The 24,823-nt window shown below is 41.3% G+C and overlaps 1 protein-coding gene and 1 long non-coding RNA gene across 2 annotated transcripts; one reads left to right on the forward strand and one right to left on the reverse strand.

The window, feature by feature from the left end:
- Window positions 1-255: 255 nt before the first annotated feature.
- On the forward strand, window positions 256-13,311 carry LOC117737625. Its single transcript, XR_004610053.1, has 5 exons — window positions 256-512; window positions 8,259-8,498; window positions 10,267-10,306; window positions 10,416-10,626; window positions 11,617-13,311. It is a non-coding gene; the product is annotated as an uncharacterized LOC117737625 (long non-coding RNA).
- slc16a2 (solute carrier family 16 member 2) lies at window positions 3,320-24,194 on the reverse strand. Its single transcript, XM_034543693.1, has 7 exons — window positions 23,147-24,194; window positions 12,944-13,088; window positions 11,614-12,112; window positions 9,819-9,962; window positions 8,256-8,484; window positions 6,247-6,510; window positions 3,320-6,133 (listed from the first exon to the last, which is right to left on the reverse strand). The coding sequence occupies exons 1-6, from the start codon at window positions 23,574-23,576 to the stop codon at window positions 6,263-6,265; spliced, it is 1,695 nt and encodes a 564-aa protein (XP_034399584.1). The 5' UTR covers window positions 23,577-24,194; the 3' UTR covers window positions 3,320-6,133; window positions 6,247-6,262.
- Between the last annotated feature and the right edge of the window lie 629 nt (window positions 24,195-24,823).

Raw genomic sequence — 24,823 nt, forward strand, 5'->3', positions numbered from 1 at the left:
ACAGTTAATTTGAAATCATCTCAAATATGTTATTTGAAAGAATATGGTTCAATAAGTGGTTTGTTTATAATGTGGAATTTATGTTGTTTAATTGTTTCTGCATATGTATAACTAGAATATATACGTAGCATAGAAAAAAAAGTATTGTTATGTTATAATATAAAATTAACAATTTACGATTATTAAGTAAATCATGTTTAATGCCATTGAATGTATTTCCAGATCCTTTACAGAAAGAAATGAGAGAGAGGGGACCCCTACTGGACAATCTACAGTGCTACATTAGTTATTGCATTGAAACAGCTGGTAATTAAGAATTGAGAGCAGCTTGGTGCATTTCCCCTCTTGGCCAATCAGGGTGTGGCAACGCCCCTTCTTTGTGACTTCAGGGAGGTGGGGACTCACACCTCCACATCTCTTAATGCAGACCTCATTTTAGCCGATTCAACCAGAAACTCTGGTCTTCAGGCCCTTTCGACACTTCTTTCCAGTCTTTTGTTTTTCTGGTTGAGGTAAGGTCACCTGCATAAGAGCAGACCTTATTTACCTTGTGTTAAGTACTTCTGAGATTGTTTCCCCCAAGTAAATATTTCTGTATTGTGCAGTTGGGAAATGGTTCCCAGGTTTCTTTGTGATGAGCTGAAATTGGTCGTTATTGCCACACTGGTAGGTTAAGTTTGTATCAGTGCACTTGGTCAGTCATTGAGGATCCCCATAGGTCCTTGCTCTCATTCCTTGCTGGCTTTAATAAAAGACTTTAGATTTCATTTGATTTAATAATATGATTCTCTTTTTTAAGAAGATTATTCTTCACTGTATTAATGCTCATTTATTTAAAAAAAAAAAAAAAAGAAAAAGAGAGAAAAAAAAAGGATCTTCCCAGGCTCAACTTGTGACCTATTCCTGACTTGTGACAACATAAAAAAAAAAAAAAAAGAATATCAAAAATTCAGAGCTCTGCTTCTGGGAACAGATTCAGAAAAGTGTGATCTTCAGGACATGCTCATGATTGTCTGCATTGTGAGATACTGAGGTTAAATAAGGGAACAATGAGTCAAGAGAGAGAACTGATTGCCTCAATGCACCCAGCCACGTTGCCGTGGTGATAAGGAGGAGTGTGTCCCTGAACAGCAGCCGTGTTTGTGTCTTCATGCATTCAGAGGGTTTGTGGGTAATCTCCAGCATGAAAGTGAAACAGTTGAGGACTGAAAGCACACCGCCAACAAAAGAGTGACTGGCAATGACAGCATGAGTTATTTTCATATTACATCTTTATTGTTGGTTTAATAGAAAAATGTGCCTCTTTTGATACTGATTCAAAAGAACTTTTTTTTTTTTTAAACACAAAAAATGTCCTTAATGTTTCTAGCAGCATGATTTAATGTCGGATCTTGTGGCCTCACTGGCCTTGTTAAAACATTTAGTAAAATAACTAAACCATAAATATGTATTCATATTAAAAAAAAGTGTGTGCAGGGAGGACAGGAGATGTGAAGAGAGGCAATCAAGGTTTTACTACCTTTAGAGTTTTAGAGAAGGGAAAAGTTGAGACTGGCACTGAAATATTACTAATATGTTGTCATGTAAGGCCTGGGTGTTGCCATGGCACCAAACGGAAATATACATCCCCATAAATAGTTGGGAGTATTTATAGCTGTGAAAACATGATGCCTAATGTCAAGAAAATTAAACATATGCACACATAACCGGGTTTCTAGAACAATATGGAGCACGTAAAGACATTATTCAGGTGTGGTCAAAAGCAATAAAAGCTTTCATTCACAAAGAATAAAAAAGGTGACTGGAAGTTGGCAGTATATGAGGTGTTGGACTTTTTCCATATGATGACTCAGCGTCATGATACAAAGACCTTCAGCTATCCTGTTCCACAGGTTGTTTGTACAGTTTCAGGCTGAGAGCAAAGCGCAGCAGAGATTGTGGCTCGTGGAGCGGAGACATGACACGTTGCCGAGGAGAAGGCTCAATATTGCAGTCGTGTTTTAGTTTTTTTCTGCCAGAGAAACGTTGACTGAGGTGAGACTGAGAGGCCTGGATCTGTTATCTGGCAATTGACTGGTAGATAGCAGCAGCAGCACGCTCAAGCAAATGCTAAATGAAATAAAGCCATCGCAGAATAACGTTACAAATGGACCGTGTAAGTAAATATGACACATTTTGATTCTGGTTAATTTGACCTGTATGTAACATAGAATGTAACAAACCAAGAGACCAAAGTGCCTCTCGGTAGCTCTGACCTGCATACCACAGGCGAGCACCAGAAGAAAACAAAAAGCAAACACAGAGGAGAAAAGTCAAGTTTTGATTGTCAGGGGAAACAGCTGCAAGTCCAATGAAAACGTTCTAATTATTAAAAAAGTCTTAAAAGCATGTGGTAGTGTTAGTAGATTGTAGTTTAGGAAAGGGGCTCTCCCTTAGTCGGTCGTGAAGCTTCTGCAGGATACAGGAGATCAAGTTCATCGTTTAGAGTTTGACGTGATGACAGAAAGGGAACCCCGAGAGAAGCTAAACACTGGTTCCACAGACACCGTGCAACCAACCAGATGTACTGTATCATTCTTCATCCGTGCTCCTTCACTTTGTTATTTCATTTCCAAATTACTGTTTCCAGTAGTCACTGAAGTGTATCACTAAAAAGCCCAACATTTAAAAAAATCTGTTATTAAAAACAATAGAAACATTTATGGTTAATTAAAGACCATGATAAAGTGTACAGTATAAAGTACATATGTTGGTACAAACATGTCACATTTCTCTATCAATCTACTAATAAAAAGGAGCACACTGGCGGTTCTGAGTCTGACAAGTAAAGAGGCCATTGAGAAAAGACAGAGACTTAACCAACACTACACGAAAAGAAAAAGAACGAGTCAAAAGTCACATTAATATCTGGAAAATTCACTTTATAATCTCAAATCTAGCAACTCTGATCAAAAGTCTTGCTTCTAGTCTTCGTCTCATTAAAAAAAAACATTGATGTTAAGCTGCTAGCTAACAAGCTGACAACACATTTGACTCAAGAAAATTTAGAAAAAAACATATGAATTCACAGTAAAAAAACAACATTTTATTCAATGTTGTTGAGACGGATTCATTTTGTGCATAGAAACACAATCAGCCTTTTGCAGGTCGTTAACCAAAAGGTCCTTGAATATGGCCTCATGAGGGGAAGTCCTCTGTTGAAGTTTCCATGCCCTGGTTCATTTGCCAGACAGGCCTTTAGGGAAACAGGCCCCTAGTTTGAAAGAAGTAAATCAGTGCAAATTCTCAGTAAGTGGCCAGTGTTTTTTTCAGTGGAGAAGTAACAGAATTTCAAGTTAAAATATGAAGTGATTCATCAAATGTTACCTCTATTATATTTCTGAAAAAATAATTTTTTTGAAATATATAATGTATTGTGGGTGAATGCTGTCCGATTAGAGCTAATAGGGTTTCGAGTTATTTTCAGATTTTATAAAGAGAATCTCTCGCAACCTTCAGAATACAAAACTGTAATTAGTAAATTAAATAAATGTCATAGTTAATCACAATTTATCAGGCAGGAGCATATTGATTTGGTTAAATACAACATTTCAAGAAAAAAAATTGCCAGTAAGAAGGTGTCCTTATTTGTAAGATTAAATTGAGCAGTGTTCAGGAGCTTCATGTTCACGTTAATGTGATTGCATTTGTGAGGAGGCTGATGAACCTAAAACCCAAAAGATGTATGATGCATGATGCTGGTTAGCTTACATCTCTGGTATGAAGACATTTCAGGCAGCGGTACTTATTAAAAGTACCTCTCCTTTTTGCTTTCGTTTGCTAGCGTCAGCTGCAACTTGCACTGCCAATCAAATGTAACACTACCTCAGTCAGGCCTTTGTATTTTTGCTTTCAAACATGTTTCAACCATTATATGATTCTCCACTGCTGACGGTTGAGTGTCTCTTTAACTTAAGGTAAGGATATTAGACATTGATATAACTGCATTTCTTCAAACACAGACAGAGAAATGAGGATGTGATGAAGACAAGCTAATGCCGTGGAGGTAGAGGTGAGAGAGAGCAAGAATGGTGAGGATCAAGAACAAAGGAGCAAGTGGATATGAAGGCAACATAAAATGGAAGGATAAATCTCTAAATGGGTTAGATTATGGGGAATGGAAGTTTGACATTTCCACAGTTTGGTGCTTCCTAAAGAGACACTAATGAGGTTTTGGAGGAAGCAATGGTGATTGAAAACAGGCATTGGGCGGCTTTGTGACTCTGAGACCTGAATTAAATTCCAACAACAAAAACCACAACACAGAAGAGGGAAATAATAAAGTAATGAAGAACTTGTTCATCTGGATTGCTGAGGATTGTTTGATTGCTGAGGTATAGATGTATGTTTCCTATTCAGAACTGTTTGTCCAATAGCATTACCCCCCAAAAACTACACTCAGCAATGAGGTTTGTGTAGCTTTTAGGCTCTAAAGTGCCGTCACACCAAAGCTGACTAAGTACTGGCATTGACAGCAAAGCTGGGAATTGACAAAAAGTAACAGGCTACCATCTGAACACCGGGGCACTTCCTTCCTTACTGTGCACTAATTCCCTTCTCTGCCACTCAGTTATGCGTAAAACCACATTGTAACTCAAACAGCAGCTCTACTTCACATCTGTTCATTAAAATTCATGGTTCAAGAGAACTTGTAATCTAAGAGTGCAGAGGTAAGTGGTCCAAAAGTTTAAGAAACATAATAACTGCAAACTGTCCTCTTGAGGGAATATCTCAATGAGGCTGTGACCTTTTGTTTTATTACTGCCAACACAGTGAGTGACGGCCTCATGACACAAAGCTAAACTTAAGCAGCAAATTAATTGGCTTATCTGTGAGATGGCCTAATGAGGGCTCAGGCCATTTGGCAGCTTTAATCTCAATAGCCCGCTCTTATTAACAGATCATAACATAGTAACTGCCTCTGCTATTATAAGTGCAGATGCACACACACACATTCAGAATAAAACAATACGAAACGGAATTTGAAAGAAATCCGATGCTTCTAACAGCTGTGACTGCATGATTCCAACTCTTTCCACTTGTACAGTGTTCACACTACAAAAAACTTCTGTGATGTATTTTTCAAAGCTGTACGAAATACAGTTAATGCAGATTTATCTTGCACCCTAATTAAAGGGTGAGAGTTGAGGCTGTACAAACACGTGAAAAGACCTCGCATCACCTGTAGTGTTTCATGAATTAAGGCAGCAGATGCACAGCTCTCATGACTTGCCTCTTCTGATTGCATAAGATGACCTGCCACAAGCTGCAAAGTCATTGACCAACCGTGTAAAAACTCTAACAGTCTAGGGTTCATGGCATATGAATCAGTGGGAATCAACAGATGCCACAATCACACAACTGTGTTCCATGCAGGCAGGCTGGTAGAGTAGTTTTTTTTTTTTAAGTATTTGGGGCCCTGGGTGTGATTACAGTGTGCGGTTGAGTTGAGGTGGTTGTCTGGTCCATCCTGTGACATTTACAACAGGTGTATGGTTTTCTGGAATAGAATAAAGTAAATCACTCAAGATCAAATTGTGGTTCAGCTACACTGGACTAAATAACACTGGATTACGAAATAAAATGTATTGTGTTAAAAAAAAAAGTAGACGCATGAGGAACTACATAAAGATAGTGTGAATTTATCACCTCACTAATTCTTATTTTATATGCCTGTTATCGTAACAGTGTGTTTATATGGAATTTAGAAACAAAGCATAGTGTTTTTTTAGAGCTTCAAAAAGCCAAAGCAGCATGATATGACATTTTGAAATCAGTCAGTTAAAATCTCTTCATTTCTTTCCTCTTGGGGGTATATGATACTACAGAGTCTCCACAGGTTAAACAATCCTAGTTGAGACTGTGTTGTGCTTATCCTCCTTCATACATTCCCATCATCCTTTGCTGATGTGCCTTCTTTCCGTCCTCTCTGTCTTGTAGCCAGAGCGCCCTTTTCGATTTCTCTCCACATGAAAATAACAAACAGCCCATGAGAGTCCAGGAGGATGAGAGGGTGAAACGTCAGCTGACCGGAAGTCCATGGTTGAGAGGAGGGAAATCTAAGGATGATAAAAGGTGCTGGTGGGCTGAATCCCTGGGGAGTGAAAGCAAAAGCACAGTCACATATAAGAGGAAGAAATGTGGATACGTAATACGTCAAAGTGCACCAACAGGGATCTATGCTTGATATGTATAAGTATAGGGAACCTTTGTACAGTGTGACTCAGATGTGTGTCTCTACGTCAGTGTAGCCTGGCAGGATGTCTCCATTGGAGCAGCTCTTGGGCTCCCCCGCTGGTGTTGGGGTGGGCAGCATGTGGGCAGTTGTGGACGTCTCCTCCGATGATGCCGCTGCCTGGAGCCTGCGGTGTATCAGTGGCACAAAGAACAACACCACGCCCCCCACTATAGGAGGCACGCCAGCCAGGGAGAAGGCCACTGTGTAGTTCCCAAAGTAATCGTGGAGGAGACCTGGGCAGTGGAGGCAGTGGGACTCGGTTCATGTTATCATGTCTTCAAATATACAGTATAGTTCAAAATAGGCATATTTACCCTAGACGTTGACCCGTTCCGGTAAAAATAGCGATAACAGCAGATACAGATCCTGTTTTTGCTGACCTCTTGTGGTTTAAAGTCTCACTTTAATGCAGTTATGAAGAAGTGTGCTCCAGTGTGTGTCATGAATATAGTGCCTTAGATTGGGATGTCAATTGTGTTGGCTCATTGATGCACTAGCCAATTTAATTAGCTATTATTAATATAAGTGGCAACACAATATATGGCCCCAATAATACTGTTTTATATCAAAAGAGTGGAAGTCAACAAGGAGACTGTACCATTGTGATCAAATCCAGCACTAAAACCTGTCCCTGTCTGCAGATCCACATTCTATACATGTCCGTAGGCAGGCTAAGGCATACAAAGCGTACCGACAGTGACAAAGCCAGGTCAAGAAGTTCAGCACACTGCACTAAATGTTCAATCTACCGCTGAGCATGTGACACATGAGCAGCAGGAGGGGCTTGCACTCGCATTGTTGCCTGTAATGTATGCATTCTTGCTCCTGTACTGTACAGACTGTAGAGAACAACACAGTGATGATCACATTCAGACTATTGAGGAGCTGCCTTTGTTGTTCATGTATGTTCACATTGAAAGTATATATTACACATTATTATAGTCTGCATTCTGTCAATGTCATGTTTTGTTTAACTACAGGAGACAATGTTTTTATCTGTGGTTAGTCATGAGGAAAATTAAAACCATATGCCACATTGTTGTACTTTATGTCTGAATGCAGGTCTTTGTGTGCACAGACAAAAAGCGCAATCATTTGGCTAGTCAGTTGAGTCCTTTTGCTAAATAAGATTCAGAGAACAAAAAGAATATTACATTCAAGTAGATAAATTAACGAAATGTATATTTTTGATCTGCAACCAACCATAATTTTTTATCAGACGATTGTTGTCTTGATTAACCAATTAATTGTTCCCTCTCGAAAATGTCAGAAAAAAAGGGAACATTTCCCACAGCCTGAGGTGTCATCTTGGAAAAAAAATTGTTTTACCAACCGCTGAAAATAGTCGCAGATCAGTATCATGGACATACATATGCATAGTTTGGGATGTAGTCATACAAAATATCAGTATATTGCTTTCTCCAAAAATGTAATCTAAAACAGAAATGACACTGGGTTGTTTGTTCTTTTAAGTCCTAAAATGTAATTTGTACAAATATCTCAAACCATTATAAGAATCACTGGTACGCTGAGTGTTTTGTGGTAAAAGCAGTCCCGGTATGTGTGAGATCTGAAAGAGGTTGGCATGAGAGAGCACAAGGATGCCTCAGTCAACAATGTAATGGTTGTAATGGTGCACTTCTATACATTCTTGTTATTAGAGAGAAGAGGAGAGAGGCAGGACGTAGACGAGACATAAGAGGAGTTGAGTACTGACATCTGACCCTGTATGTGCTTTTTTCCCTGAAGATAAATCCATAGAGACAGCCAACAGTTGGCATCGAGCCCAAACCGCTCTACAGATACACTCTGATGGACAATGTATCCTGTCTGCATTTGTCTTACTCTCCCTTTGATCCCTACATACTGTTTTACTCGGTTAACATCAATAAGCTTGCTGTGCGCTGCTGCTGCCAACATCCTGAAGTTAGTGCAAGAAACCAGCTCACTGTAATTAGTTCTGTGTTTTGCTTCTCACCAGCAATGGGTGGACCCGCAGTCATGGGAAGAGACATAAGGCCAAGAAGATAGCCTATAGCCTGCGATGCCTGCATGGGCCCCACCAGCTCGAAAGCTATGGGAGCCATCATGGTGAGGAAGCAGCCATCACACAGCCCCAAGAACACGCACACAACCACCAGCCACTCGAACACCAAGCACTGAGGGATCATCATGGACATCAGGCCCAGAGCCATGAAGGACACCACCTGAAACACATAAGGTAACAACAAGCTGAAAGTCTCTCTCGTATTTCTATTTCTAAATGACATGGCTGGCTGTTTTATAGGCCATAGCTGCAGTAGGTGTTTGCTTGTTTTCAGTGCACTGATGAGTAAGTGAGGGGAGAAATACTGTACAGATGGCTCAGTTTCTATCCTTGTTGTGCTTGTACATGGAGAACAGACCTCCAGGCCTTTTGACTTCCTTTTAAACATCGTGTTACTTCTGCGACAGAGCACACCCTCCAGCTACTAATAGGAGAACATATTTCAGGTGGAAAACAATGTGGTAAAGATGCACTGGACAGGTGGGCATCTGAATGCGGAAAACTAAAAGCTGATAAAATATTATCTGAAATTAAACAGACATGCATGGTGACTCAGTGTCCCTCTGCTGAACAACCCACTTGATTGACAGCATGCAGATTGTGGGGATTCTGGCCAACAGAGCATATGCATAATTTGCATTCAGCAGGCACCAAATGAGAAATCTCATTCCCATTCACTTTTGATCAGAACTGCTGTGCTTCCATTTTCTCCGGACTGAATCATCCCCGCCATTATCCAGTCGGGTAAATCTTTTGGCAACACGACAGCTTATTTCTACTCCGGTACTATAAGTGTGTGCAAATCAGCATTTGAGTCGTGTTTCTCTGCAGCCTAATAAGCCATTAAAGACACTGAATCTCTCTGGTTGCAAATCAAAATATATAATGTTCAATTTAGTGACACTCCATAAGCCTTTTAATAGAATGCCATTAAATACATATTGGCTCAGTGTGATAGTATGCGTGCCAGTGCGGTGAGTAAAACAAAAGGAAAGTTCACAGCGTCTGACAAAGAACCTCAAAAGACAACTGTTAATAGATAACCTTCAGTCTTCTAATTCAGGTTAAAGTTGGTGTGCAGGTTTTTTATTTGAATTGTTGGCGCTATTAACACTTTGTTACAAACTATCACATACCACAGGAACATACATGTAGTACTTACAAAGCTCTTAGAAATAGTAAAATAGTAGAAATGAGAAAATAAACATTTACCGTTGATTGATTGTGAAATGGAAGAAATCCTTAACATCATGTTAACCTACACAGGCTGCTAGCTCGACAGCTGTAGGTACCAACAATAGCAAAGAGCTTTTTGTTATTCACATTTGTTATATGTTCACACTCATAATGGTCATTTTGGGGAAGTGGCTTTGGGGGGAGGCCTAACGGGACGAGCTGTCAGTGTTGCAGACTCTGTGACTTTCTCGTTGTGCTGATTCATCGGTTTGAATACTTAAAAAATATACTCTTACTGTTTTTCAAATATTTCCTCACCTGCATGTAGATCTTTTGAACACCGGTAATGAGGTCTCCGATTTTGCCAAAGGCGAGGCGTCCCACCCCAGATGATGCTCCTATGCATACCAATAGTACCCATTCCTTCTGGGTCCCCTTGAACTGCTCCTTCACAAAATTAATCTGAGAAACGGAGAAGAAAAAAACAGACATAGTGCTGCGTGAGGTTTGGCTGTGTGCTTGTTGGTTAAACGTGATTGTGCCACACAACAAGCTCACCGGGAGCTAGTAATGTTAAATTATTTATCACACAACCTGACGGTTTCTCATGTTTATGTGCTTCAGGCCTAAAGAAGTCAATTAACTCAGCAAATGGCTGTGCATTTAGGGTGTGTGGGAGGGGGGGGGGGGGGGGGGGGGGGGGGCTATTGTCCATCCATAACCCCCAAGCAAAGGTCTAAGAATAACAAAATGTCTCCATCCACAGACCTTTGGAACAGCAGACCAGGAAGACCCAACGCATATAGGTCAGACCATCCCACTCTCTCAGCCCTGACCCCCCAAATCAGATCCAAAACATTAAACTGCCCTCTGAAGTCTTTCCTGAACTTGTGAAATATTTGCTCTGCTTTGAAGGGCTCTACATTCATCAATGGCCATAGGATAGGTATGTTTAGGAATACAGAGAGGCCATACAGGAGAGGTTTCCTGAGGTGGACGAGCCAATACAAAGACCGGGGCTGTGCTTACATCTGGGCCCAGCCTGAAACAACAGGCCTGACGGAGGGAGGCCGGAGCTGGAACATCCGACATCTGGATAGAGGGAGATCAACTTCACAGCTACACGGTGCAGCTTTACACTTCGTCCTCTTCCTTCACTATCTCACTATTTCACACCAAAGTCCGCTTTAGGTCATGTGCAGATTTGTCATATATTCCGAATGTTGCATTATTTTCATCGTGGAAAGCCATATTACTATGCTTTGACTTGAGTGAGATTTTCCTTTTTTTCCATTATAATATTTAAGTTAAAAGAAATTAAATGTTTGCAGCCAAAATTAATCTGTGTTATTTTACACATTTTGTTTATACCGTTTTTTATTATCCATCCATCCATTATCAGCCGCTTATCCGGGGTCGGGTCGCGGTGGCAGTATTTTATTATTGAAAAGGAAGAAATATCTTAAATGCTCCTTTTCCTTACAGCCACTGGAGGGGCGTGTGTGCGTGTGTGTGTGTGTGTGTGTGTGTGTGTGTGTGTGTGTGTGTGTGTGTGTGTGTGTGTGTGTGTGTGTGTGTGTGTGTGTGTGTGTGTGTGTGTGTGTGTGTGTGTGTGTGTGTGTGTGTGTGTGTGTGTGTGTGTGTGTGTGTGTGTGTGTGTGTGTGTGTGTGTGTGTGTGTGTGTGTGTGTGTTAGATTAATAGCAGCTGGCAGGCTGAGCCCAAGCAGGGAATAAAAAACAATGTAAACAAACCTGTGCTAGAGCTTACAAAACAAGGGCAGACATTATGTTGTTCGCAGTGGTATTGAAACACACCAGCATTTGAAAAAAAACAAACATGAAATTTGCTGGTACGTCTACATGTTATGTAATGTGCCTCAGCTGTGCAGCTCGTCAACACCTTAATGCTATTTATATAACACTAATATTAATTAAGAGGTCAGTATTTCCACATTTTCACAGTCACATACCATAAGTAACCAAGGACATTACACACTTCTGGAACTTTTTTCTTAATATTTGTACAGTCTTTAGTTTAGATAACCCAATTCAAGGCAGGAGCAAACACACAATGTGCAAATTAACTACAAGCATTCCCATTATTGTTCTTACCAGATGGACATATGGCACAAAGTATCCCAGTACAGCTGTTGCAACTCCAAACGCCCACAGTCGGTATGTCAAGATGTGGAACACACGCAGGTTGAAGTACTTCCTGACCTCACCCAGAACCCTGCTCCACCTGCTCCCCTCCTGGGTGGTGGCCCCTGGCTGGGTTTGGGGTTTGGCAGGGCCAGGACCCATACCTGGGGGTCCCATGCCTCCTCCAGCAGGCAGTAAAGGTTTGAACAGCAGCGCCAGCAGGGCCTGGACCAACATGAAGAGGCTGAGAATCTGAAAGGTCCTGCTGAGGCCCAGAGGTTCCCCCACCTTGTTGAGCAAAACTGGGAGGCCCATGGAGAAGAGGCTGGCACCGGCCGTCACCACGCCGTTGGCCAGGCCCAGGCGCTGGCGGAAGTAGTGACCGAGGATGACCAATGAGGGCTGGAAGGCGAAGGAGCAGCCACAGCCGAACAATATGCCATATGTGAAATAGCGAAGGCTCAGGGAGCTGCAATGGAAAAGAAACTGAGGGTCAAAGGACAGAGGGTGTTGTATGTTGTCGCCACTTGTGGCAAATTTGAGATGTGTTATATTGGACTATATAAATATAATTGATTTGATGATTAGACTGGTATCTATACTTCCCGATAAAAACGTTCCGCAGCGCCGCAGATATTCTAAAAATGTGACTCCGCTCCAGGGATCGCAGACACTGCAGAAGTTTGATTGGATATCAGGGCCCGGGAGTTGGCTTTTCAGAAAATGACCTTCCATCCAATACAACAACAAACAAAGACCGCCAGACAAAAGATTTGAAAAAATCTAAAATAAATGATATTCTATGCACAATCCGCCGAAGAACTAATTGTATGCCTGGCGCGCACAAGAGGAGGCCGCACAGGACGCGTAAGTACACAGGAGTATGAATCAGGCATGAGGCGGAACTGTAATTATGGCTGCTCTTTGTAGATTTGTGTAGGTAACAAAAAATGCAAGGTTTTCCTAAAAGGTTTCTGTGGAATTGGTAGTATAGCTTTATTTTCACTGTCGTATCTATCTTCATGTTTTTTTTCTCCCGCTCTGTGTGAGTATAGACTTAGTGCAAGAAAGTGGAATATGAGTATATTATACTAAATTATAAAAAGCATCTTATATGCTTACTATGACTTACTGCATGGCCGTTAAGATAGATTTTGAACATTTCAAACATCTTAGAGTATTTATTTTTCAGAAACACAAATGCTTTGCTCTGTGACTAAAATGTACTGTTAATACATTATGGTCACAAAGTAAGGCTCGGACAAGTAATGTCTTTAATAATGAATGTACAGTAGCTTACTTTGCAAATGATGTACCGAGCAGCCCTATAAAAGCCAGCACTGCCCCGCTGACAGCTGTCTTCCTACAGCCGAAGCGGTCTGTGAACATGCTGACCACAGGTGAACAGAAGAAGATCATGCCCATGGCCAGGGCCCCGACCCATGCTGGAGAGGAAGTGGAGAGGAGAGAGAATTCATCGTCAGAAATATGTGGATACCCTATATGTTGTAGCTATCACTTACACTAAATAAAAGACAGTCGTGTACCCATTTGTACAGCAAGCAAGGCTCAAAGTCCATGCAACATGAAATGTGAGCTGTAAATCAATGTGTCATTGATATAAAGGATACAATACCATACAATAAAACTGACGTATAGTCAAATTAATGAGAAGAAATGTTTTCCCTTTCCAGCATGGAGACAATACACTGGCTCATTTTTTTGATATGCAGCTGGAGAATTTGCTTCAAAGCAGCTGCATTATTACCTAGTCTACAGATAAACAAATGTAGTTTAAATAGCGCCCCATTTGACAACAGGAGATACAAGTTATTATAGTAGAAAGACATCAAATAGACCGTTCCTTTATAATGAACACATCTCTGCATATGGAAGTCATTGGATGAACAATGTTCCACCTGTGGAGGCCACAGTCAAAGGTAAATGTATGCTTCATGTTGTATCTTGTGCTCCCATTGCCTTGTAGGCATTTCATGACTCATACAGAATTATTACCTTGATGTCATATATATACAAACATGTCATATTTGCGGATGCTTTGAAAATAAATTAAAGCCTTTGTAGGCTCTATTCTTTTCTTGGAAATCTCTGTCTCTGCGACCCTCCACCATCTAGTGTGACTTGCTATTAATATTAATGTATGTAACTCTGCTCTTTATTGTGTCTTTACATGCATCATGTACATCAGACACACTCTATTAGATTTATCATGGTAATTAAGCACATCAAAAAGTGGATCAAAGTGGACAGATCTGGCCTGTGGTGTAATATCCACCCAGTGTTCAACTATAACGTACCAGAATGATCCAGCTGAGACTCTGCGGACCCTGAAGTGCAAACAAACACATTTTTGGGTCCAGTCTCCCGGGGAGCAAAGGTAGCTTTAATGTCTACCATATTGTCTGGGCTACAGGCCACACTGATCTAACAGCTCAATGGGAATCAGACCAGAGAGCAAGATAAACAGGTGGATGGGATGATTTACCCCCCCCCCCCCTCCCACACACACGCACACACCCACACACACACACACACACACACACACGCACTGAGTTCAGTGTTAAACATGAGCTCAACGACACTGTAAAACCTTTGTTATGGCGGATGACCTAAACATGTTGTACTATACAAGCACGTCTGCCAGTACACAGTGTACACTACAAAGTAAAGTGCTGTGTATGAGGGTGGGACTGCTCCAAAGCCTTCCTATAGTTTATTTATCCAAATGGAACAAGACGGGGGGAATTCTCCTATTTAGCATGTACTTCATAAACTACCACCATTGTGTACCTTTTCCTGCAAAATGTTGAACCTTGAGGCGCAACATTCACCAAAAAAAAGTAAGTAAGAGTAAAAGCATTTCATATCACATCTCAAGGCATTCAGCAGATACCTGCGGTGTATCCAGAAGTGGATATCAGTATAGTGCAACAGTAAAGTAGGTAAAATGCTATATTGAATGTCAAATGGTTGTTGTATGTTTTCCTCCCAACCCATTTAAACTGAAACACCATACATAGTATACCATTGAGACGGAGCTCAATGAAAAAGTTGCATGAGATCAGATTAGGCCTCTTTACTTAATAAGGCAAAGAGTTTGGACTTGGCTTCCCATAAGCACCTTAAGCGGTACAATTGCACCATATTGCACTCCTGACTTCTAACCAGCACTCTCTGTCTGGGACTCGGTGTGCTTTAAACTTAGTGCTCTTCAGATTGACCCTACCCCACATCATTCAGAGGTAATGTGTTTTGACCTCCATGTGAGTGGTATCTCTTGCTCTTTAGCCACTAAATGTGGAAGGTTGTTCACCTGCTAGTCCCTAACGTTGCCTGTCCACTGTTTGTGGCTGCAGGGACAGCAGGGTTTTTAAGATTGAAAGTAACACCTGTGAGAGTGCAACAAAGTCAGAAAAAGTCACAAGTCGTGAAACCAAAACAATGAGCTGAAGATTTTAAAATGCTCAGTAGAGCTGAGGGGAACTGCAGAGTTGGCTTACAATTCTCTGTTGGTTTGTCACTAAACAAACCCTTTCACATTACATATCGTAAAAATATTGACTATAGCCGTTTTAAATACAATGAACCCTTAAATGTTGAGCATAACTGTATGTTATGTTTTACTACACATGTGTTGGGTTTAGCTCTTGCACCATATTTGCCCTGAGGGGCAAACATGTGGCTTTCCAGTCTAGAAATACCAAGATTAAAGCACCTCAATGCAAAACTATTTAGACTGCTTTCTACAGATTTCCCATACAGCAAACTTGAAATCAGACTTTGGCCAATAATCTCTCCGATAAGGCTACTGTACATGTAGATGACACAATATCTACATAAATATAGGGGGATATGTCTGGTTTAATGATGGCTCAAAGGAAAAGGCTATAATAGTCGTAAAATGACTCCCCTGACTATAGTGGTGGATGTGATCTATGAGAATAGCCTGCAGCCTCAAACATGTATGCAAAGCCACATGGCATATGTCAGAAATAAAACAGAAAACCTGAAAATGTAATGATAAATGTACAGTTCAAAGCCCTGAAAGTTAATAGATTAAAAAATGACCCCAAACTCCCGAAAGAATCGGCTCAGGTTTAGTTTGCTTTGCCTCTGGTGCTTAGAATCTCAGAAATGTACGTCCACAGCCCTGCAAACTTCTTTATCTTGGATCACGTTGGCCTTCCTTGGTTTTTCTCCAGCTTCTCGTATTCCGTCTGACTGATGTCACTGAAGACAGCTCAACCTATCACAAGTACCACTTTCTGTTCCTTGTCCAGATTGTTTGTCTGAATGGATCCCAGGATTTGAAATCCTTTCACTCATTATTAACCGCCCCATGTGGACGTCCTATATTCTGTGTACTCTCTTAGCAGTTCATCCTCGGAAGTTCTCATAAAATGTTTTACATTCGATTGGTCAGTCTGGGCGTGAGTCTTTGATAACTACTCTCTCCAGCTATAGTTTTTTGTTTGTTTGCTTTTCTGTTACTGAACTTCAGTTCTGGGTACATGTTGGATGATTTGTTGTATAGAGCATTTTGCTGTTTTCCTAACAGAGGCTGGAGTGAGCAGTGGCAGCCACCATGGCTCAACACAAAAAAAATTATAATCCAAGGAAATATACTGCATGTCACTTAAAGTAGGCACACTGTGTAAAACTGCTTAGTATCAAGGATTGATAGAAATAAAAAATGTCAAAGGATTACAACATTAAACTAACTCTGTCAGTTTGCATATCACCTATATCCCTGGTTGGATATATTATTACAGGAGACGGGCTCACAAAATGAGTATGTAGAGTAATGTGGAAAACCTATAGAAAGAACTCATTTCACCATTTGTCCCGGCATTGTGTAATTGGAAGCAGCCTTGTAACATGCAATCATCAGTAGTACCAGCAGTATGTCTCATTGTCATCTTAGAATTTAGCAATTACTTCATTCAAGCCTGCATCCACATGCTTTCTTGACTGAACTACTGTGAGAAGATAATTGCAGTCCCTGTTTGAAAGTGCACTCAGTTCCTGTGTACACATCCAACATATAAGGAACAACCTTCAGCCATAGCAACATCTCTCATTCTTATAATCGCTCCTCTCTTTTCCAACTAACCCCACCTCCAAGCCCCAGTTTCCCCATGGCCTGGCACAAGCTAAAGGTCTGTGAAAGACTGAGTTGAGTGGACTCATTACAGACGATTAGGGCTCCAAACAAAAGAAAAAGGACACAGCAATGGAGACTGAAGTGGAATGAAAAGATGTGTGTGTCGTGGTAGTGAGGAGGCTGAACAAGCTTTCCTCTCTTGAGTCTCTATACGGGCCTTCTGAACATTGGAGGAACTATCTTCTCTTTGGCAGGGAAACACTGTCGGGGGATGTTTAATGTACCGAGAGAGTTTCACAAGAATACTTAGTTTTGCTCTAGTTCCCTATTTTTAGAACTATGTTCATTGGTTTCAATGTATATTATGACAAAAAGACCAAACCTAATATATATGTTTGTACAATATTTACATATATGCTTATGAGTCTACTTTGACTGATGTCATATGTGAGTGTCAAAGTTGAAAGTGGTTAGTTGGTATGTAGGCCAAACCAACCCTCTTTTCTCCCAGCATTGACTCATTTGTGGCATTCGTACTTTCAAAGCAACTCTTACATTTCCACGTGTATTTACATAACTCTGATCTGAACGATTACCTCAACACAGCGGTTACAATATACATCCCAAAAAGTAGCTATAAAATGGTATTTTTTTAGAGTTAGCAAGCTAAGTGGTTGCTTAATTCTGAGAATCAAGTTCCCCAGAAGATATTGTATCCAGTATATTCCAAACTGTGAGTCTTGTTTACCATAACAGACGCCTGCAAATGTTTCGGTTGAATCCTCAATGTTTAGCTTATATCAGTCTCACCTCAACAGGTCTTATTGGACAGTGCACTAACTGTCAAGAAACTGCTGGTACACCCTTTATGAAGACACAGCAAGGATACACATTAAAGAAAAAACAAGCTCATTCAGAACGTAGCAAGCAGGTATGAGCTGTATCAAGCAAGTGCCGAGAAGATAAGAAGAAATAAATAAGGTATACAAAAGGGTATTTTACGTTGTTGTCAGAGTGTCTCATACTTTCAACGTGTTCTACATGAGCTGATATTGTATATTGACATGGGTGTTGTGTTCCTACGTCTAGCATCAGGTACCTAACTGGTTAGGTCAGGCTGCTATTTGCGGAGGATTGTGAGTGTATGACAAATCATTTGGGGGACCAGCTGTCACAAATGTGGCAGGAGGGTCTTCAAACAAGTCAGCCACAGTCCATGAATGTGTCAAGCTTTGTCCCTCCTCTCCACACACATTTCAAGTGCCCCGATTCAAACAACTGCCATTGCTCATCCGTCCACCAGATGCCGTGTTGCTTTCCCTCCTTTTTTTCCCATCACCTGACTGCCACACCCATCCACACACCTGTCCCACTCACCTCCTCACCTGCATCTCATTCCCTTGTCAAGCCCTCTCCACGTTTAACGGTTCACTTCCTTTGTTCTGTTGTCGGATCATAATAGTCGCAATGCTGTGCAACTGTCATCCATTACCTGTCTGCCGGTTTCCTGCCTGACATTTGGACTTCCTGACTGTGAGCCATCAACTGTGCATCTGAGTCCAATCCTTGTTGTCCTGCATACCAGCGTTGAAGTTGTTTACTTGCTACCGCTCACTAACCGTGAGCAACTCCTTTCAATATTTACTAGTTATATATAGCTCCAAGTTACCAATATTCACTGCTGTACAAACAGCTTGAGTTGGCACTATTAATAATGCATGAGGGGGTTGAATAGATTTATATGGGATATGTTTTGCAGAGAGTACAGTGTTATATGAGTGTAGCAGCACGACTCGGCTCTCAGACTTCCCTCCTGACGATCTGTTGTGCTACTCTAAAGCCTTGGTTATACTCTCCGCAAGGACGGTCACACAAACATGAGCTGAAGCGGAATTGTGACGAGGAAATAGTCTTCTCTATTTTCTCCGCCCATCCACAAGCAAAAACCAGCCACACCAAACGCTCGCCAAAGGGCCGTGTCTGAAGATGTGACGTCACTTACAGACACACAACCCTTGTGGATGCGTCAAGCATAACACCATATTTCCCACAGGTGTGAAAAGGTTGCTCTTTATCGCCTATCCACTCCTTTGTGTCGGCTGGGAATGTACCTTCTTTTTTCCTAACTATTTACATTTGCCCCTGCAACGCTAGAAAATGTTCTATATTTAAATACCTTAATTTATTGACAATAAAGTAAACCCACTTTCAACCAAACGGTTCATCTCTGTTTCTGATCATCTGCATGTACCTGTTTTTGAGTATGTGGAGCTTTATGAGACTCTAATCCCGGCCGAACCCACTTCCCTGCCCTTTGGAATGCCAAAAATGCCACAGTACTCCCTGATCTGCCAACCTGGGATTTCCAGCTGCCCTGGAGATGCTGGTGAAATCCTGGGCGGCAGAACTACAATACAGCACTACAGAGCACAGCTGCATGCTAATTATTGGAGAGGTTTGCATATGACAGCATAGACACCATATGACATATGACAGCATAGACACCTTTATTGAATCTTTCTTTTTTCTTTTGACAGAATTGAGATTTGAGTGTTGGCCACATTTGATGTAATAAAATGTACATTCTGACCACAACTTAAAAAATACATTGTTGAAACGGATACTATGTTATTTAATTAAAGCCAAGGTAACCTGCGGATTGACCACGGGTAAAATTGGGCATATTCCTTTAAAGATTTGCTAATTTTATTACCCAGGTAATAAACACCTGCTAAATTACTGCTTATATGCAGCTTCAAACATGTTTATTGACTATATTGTATTACTATTGTTGAAACTTTAAGCTCAAATGTGTTTTTGGCATTGATTTAAGAAAGTCTGGACAGAAGAAAAACAGATGTGATTTTTGCAAAATTGGATGCAAACCATATTTGGAAGCGATGAAAACTAATTTTCACAGCCCACGTATATATAAAGAGAACAGGATACAGTGTTGGAGGCAGCGCCCCGTTCGTGCCAAAGATGCTTAATAACACAGATGACGCATTACAAGCGACGCCAATGGTTTGAAATGGTACGTAGGCGTGGTCGTAGCCTGTTATAGCTCCTCTGGGAAGCGGAGCAAAAGTAAATAGCTATAAAATAGTATGCATATTTATAATATTGAATTGTTCAACACAGGCTATTTCGGTAGATACATTAAATATATGACAATACAAAAAAAATTATTTAGTTTTACTTTAGTACGGCACTTTATACGCAGATGTTTTCCTGGCGTCCTTTGATATACGATGACACCTTTGGTCCAAAATGGCGGAGGCGTAGCTCTGTTGCTGCACGCCGATGTTGCAATGGAACAACCAATTAGCTTTCACTTCTTATCGACTTGACAGTGTAATTGTTTGGAAGGCGAACGCTTTCTCGTTAGAAAACCACCAGTCTATCTATGTAGTTACTGACTCCAGCAACCCATGCAGATAGGTTGGAGATGTCTGGACACACAAATCCGATCTGATCATTTGCAACAAACAGTGTGGACATTCTGTGCTACAGATCGGATTTGAGAAACAAATTGGTTTTCCCTGCCGTCTGAACATAGCCTAATTACCAAGCCAAATAAGACACAATAAAACAAACCACTCAACATTCAAACACACATAATCGCTGACTAGTTTTAGTTGTATGTTACTATTGTTTCTCAACTATTACTGCAATCACTATAAGCTACTCTGAACCACTACTAAGTGTGCGTCAATTTGTAATTATGGCACAGAGTCGCTTGTAGCTTTCTGATATATTTCCATTTTCCCACTTACGTTGTTTAAAAGTCTGGTTTCTTAAGTGTCATCCGTGTCTTTTTTAGCATTTTGCAAACTCTGCTGCAGCAGAAACGGGACAACATGAACATTTCTTCCTCTCTCTTCCACATGTGGCTCACCGGTCTTCAACCACACATCACCTCATCCCTCCCCACGGATTAGAGTGTTACAGTTTTTTAAGACGTGTTTGCTACACATCTTTTACATGAAAGCAATGGTGTACATGTGGTAACAACAGAAATGAAACTTCTTACCGTGCCATGCTCTAATCATTGAGTAAAATACCAACATCTGCAACTCATAACCCCCAACTTCATTACCTTTTTTTACTTGATACTTATGAGCTATTTTGAAAATATGTTGTTTACCCCTCAAGGCTTAATAAATACCTTGTTTAAACAAGCTTGGTAAAAAGACCTAATGGTAATCGCTTCTCAATCATTTTGTGTTGCCTTCTCTCCTTATGGCGCTGTAGTGTATTGCTTGGGAAGTATGTTGCTTTAAGATGTTCTACACATGTGAATGTAATTTGTACTGATCTCTCAGACTGAATCGTTGTTCAAAAGGGACTTTTACAGCTGTGGCTATTGTTGTTAAACTGTTTCCCTCTGTTTTCTTCTATTGCAGGGGGGAAAAAGGTCAGTACTCAGCCTACTAGCTTAATCCTTTCTCATATGAGAAGAACCAAGAATAAATCCAAGGAACGGCTCGAGGTGAAATCCTCCACAAGCCAGAAAAAGGGTGGAAAGCTGGCTAGTAATACCTTGACAGCAACTGCCCTCTGTTGAATGCAAGATATACTGTAAGTAATACATCTGGCCTGGAATCTGTTTTTAGGCCCAACACACTCACTGTCACGCAAATGCTAAAAGTAATGTGATGCCTTGTCGAGCTGCCCCCAGGCAGTAGTTTCCTTCATATAAATTAGAGATGATAAGGTTCATGACGTCACTAAATAAATTAACCTGTGCCTAAATGAGCCTTTTTGTTTTCACTTAATGTTTTCTATTCCTCTGTAACTGTTTTTCATGCTAATGAGAAATGTTAAATTTGTTCCAGGGAACAGTCTTGGAGCCGTAATCCCTTCCCACATCGTGACCTTCGCTGGTGATTGTGGATCTTGACAGGAAGTTAAGAAAATACCTACTCTTGTTACATGCTACTCCCCTCCTAAAAAAACTTTTATTTTCACTATAATCTAAAACAGAACATTTCAAAGTTTCATCCATCAGAAAATTCTTCCCTTAATAATGACTAATTTAGTCAGAAGTCGTTTTATGTGATTAATAACCTCAAAGCTAAGAGTCCAAAGCTCTGCAAAAGGGACCAAACCTCAAAAGATGCTTCATTGACAATTAAGTGGATGCGGAAGTTTGTTCCCTTAACATGTGGTTGGTATATGCAACATAAGGGAACAAACACAAGAAATAACATGTCAGTTATGGAAGTCTCGGGAAATCAAGTAACATGAGTGATTTCTATATTAAGATGTATATGTCTGCTACAGTATATGGCTGTAGTCAAGTTTTGCACCATCCAGTATTTTGAGAAAACATTCACCAGTGAAAGCTTGTGATATTTATAGAACAGAATGGTTTAAATTGAAGCATGCAGGGAGACCGAGTGGTGAACATTGGCCTTATTATGGTCATGAATGGCATGTGGCCAACAACAGCTTTACTGTTACACATATGAATATAAATTCCTAGAATTAAATGATCACGAGGCCTTTTAGTTTTTACACTATAGTTAGCACTATAGTAATGTCTATGTCTTGAATCTAGCATTTTGTCACATGCCACCCCTCACTTTCTCAATCTCTCTTAAGTCTTTTAACTGTGAATAGTCCGAACAAGGACAACTCATAAAAGCTATGTAATAATAGATGAAATATTGGATATTTGACATTCTGTGAAATATTTAGGGTGTGAACAAATTCTAAACAGAAACGTTTTGCAAGTTGGAAAGTTAGCTGGGTCACACTTTAATTAAAATGCCCTGGGGTACATTTCTGTAACTTTCAGCCTGGGTCCACTGGCAAAAGAGCCATTTGTGACTAACAGAAAAGCATTTGCTGCTTCTAGTTAAAGGAGTTGAAATAACAGTGCTGTGGATGAATGAATAGCGAGGAGAGAGCTGCTCAGCCAAACATCTGTTAACGAGTCTCCAAAACATGCAGCTGACCAACTCAAACTAGGAGTACGGAGCATGTTTTAGAAGGCATGAACACTTTTCAAACCAAAAAAAACATGTAATTATGTAATGTAATGTAACACTATATGTTTAGTGTGCCACTTTAAGTGCAGGGCAAACCCACTTGAACTCTGGGATGACCCATATGTCTTTAAGTGTGTGTGTGTGCGTGTGTGACACGAAACCTACACAGCACTCACCACGCTGCTGTTACATGAGGAGATGATGCTGATATTCTTTAAAATCAAGGTCCAATGTCCACCGTTTAGCTTTTCATAGGACATGATATTATTGTAATTAACCATGCATGCATGCATTCAAGACGAATGTACATCAAATGTCTACCCGTTTTGGTATTGTTTCATCTCGTCGTCAAGCTCGCCTCAGCAGACTGTCTGGTACTCACCCACTTTGAACTGAGACGTCTTGTCGTCTGGGTCTGCGTGCTCCTTCATCAGCATCATGTGAAGGATGCCGAAAGAGTTTTGAATGCCGAAGATCGACCCATTGCACCAGGTGGCCGCGAAAACCACCAGCCAGCCGTAACCTCCTTCGGGTGGGACGAACGCGGCTCCGTGGCCGGGCTCCTCCACTCGGACCACCGACTCGGAGTCACAAACCGGGGAGAGGGGCGGTTTGCAGCCGGCCTCTAGCAACTGCACGGAGCTGTCCTCCTGCACGATCTTACACCCGCTGCCCGCCGCCTGGTCATCCTTCCTGCAGTCTGCTTCTCGAGGAGCAACTCTTTGCTCCGTCTGATCATCCGCAGTTGTGTCCTCCGTCCGGGACGCTCCGCTGGACGGCTGCGCCTGGTTGTCTAACCCGTTGATCCCCATGCTGTCTGGTCTGGTCTGGCGAAGAGGTTACTGAGGGCTTTCGGCGCACATGCATGGGATATAGGTCACTGACATAAGCGCCGATTTGAATATCAGATGTGATTGGCTATCTGTCAACAAATGTGACAGACGGTCCTCGCTGATTGACACAACCCTTTCTTCACGCTGCTTGTAGCCAAAGTCTGAGCTTCAACTTCGGCGAATAAACCCCAACCTGCAAAACTGTAAATGTCTCATTCTGGTTGGAGCTTTGTATTTTTCCAGGAATTAGCAGGCGCCGCCTATTCCTCCTTCAAATGTTAGCCCGTGTCGGTTGAAGCAACCTATAGACTACAATCATGTAGGCTACTTTTGCTGGCTCCCCAACAGCTCATCAACCTGTGAAAACGTCCGCTTGAATCTCGACACGGTGTCGTCCCGTCACGCAGTCCGCGCGCAACATCCCCCCACCCCTCCCCTCCTCGAAGATAAGAGAAACGATTGGTGCGCTCCTCCTCTTTCATCTGACGCCGTACCACGCTGTAATGATAAAATATGTAGGCCGGTGTAGGTCCCGGAGGCTGTCTTTGCTCTCCTCGGTGTAAATAGAGCAACGGCCGTCATTCAACAGCCCGCCCCCGCCTCCTTTCCCCGGCGGATGGGCCGTTCTAACCAATGGCGGAGCGTCGTCACAGTAACGGCCGCTGACAGTTGTGGAACGAGTTTTCGCTTCGGATTCACGTAAAGATCCGAGTGTTTCTCGGCTCTGACGCCGACGCAGCCAACTTCAAAATTCCTGAGAATGCACGCGCTACGTCCTGTAGTTACCCGCTTCTTCGGGTTACAAACGACGGATTAAAACACGTCGTGTACGTGAATGTAAAGGTGTTATCAACGCGTCGTAACGCGTTTTGTTCATTTAGCGCTTTCTCAATGTGGTTTCCCGAGTCCAGAACCTCTCTCACTGGGAGTAAAAGGCGAACCGCATGTTCCCACAACATTGCTGCTCTCACTGTGTCCACTCCCAACAATATTTAGATTAATACGTAACGTTTGGCTGCATCTACTCAAGTACTAGGTGAGAGTACAAGTAGGGTACTTGTAATTTACTGTACCATTTACATTGTATATACTTCATTAAACTTATATGTCACTATGGGTGTGTTTTGTTATAAGATATATTTATTGGATTATTATTACTCATGCATGAATGTGGAAACAGAATGTACTCCAAATGCAATAGTTGGCAGTTCAGCATATTTGACTTG

The sequence above is a fragment of the Cyclopterus lumpus genome, chromosome 10 (genome assembly GCF_009769545.1).
Source record: "Cyclopterus lumpus isolate fCycLum1 chromosome 10, fCycLum1.pri, whole genome shotgun sequence".
Taxonomy (NCBI): domain Eukaryota; kingdom Metazoa; phylum Chordata; class Actinopteri; order Perciformes; family Cyclopteridae; genus Cyclopterus; species Cyclopterus lumpus.

Coding starts and splice junctions, on each gene's coding strand:
- slc16a2 (XM_034543693.1), bottom strand. CDS start 23,576: ATGGGGATCAACGGGTTAGACAACCAGGCGCAGCCGTCCAGCGGAGCG. Junction 13,089..23,146: donor GACGTCTCAGTTCAAAGTGG/GTGAGTACCAGA, acceptor CTTCCTCTCCAG/CATGGGTCGGGGCCCTGGCC. Junction 8,485..9,818: donor TTCAAAAGATCTACATGCAG/GTGAGGAAATAT, acceptor TATGTGTTTCAG/GTGGTGTCCTTCATGGCTCT.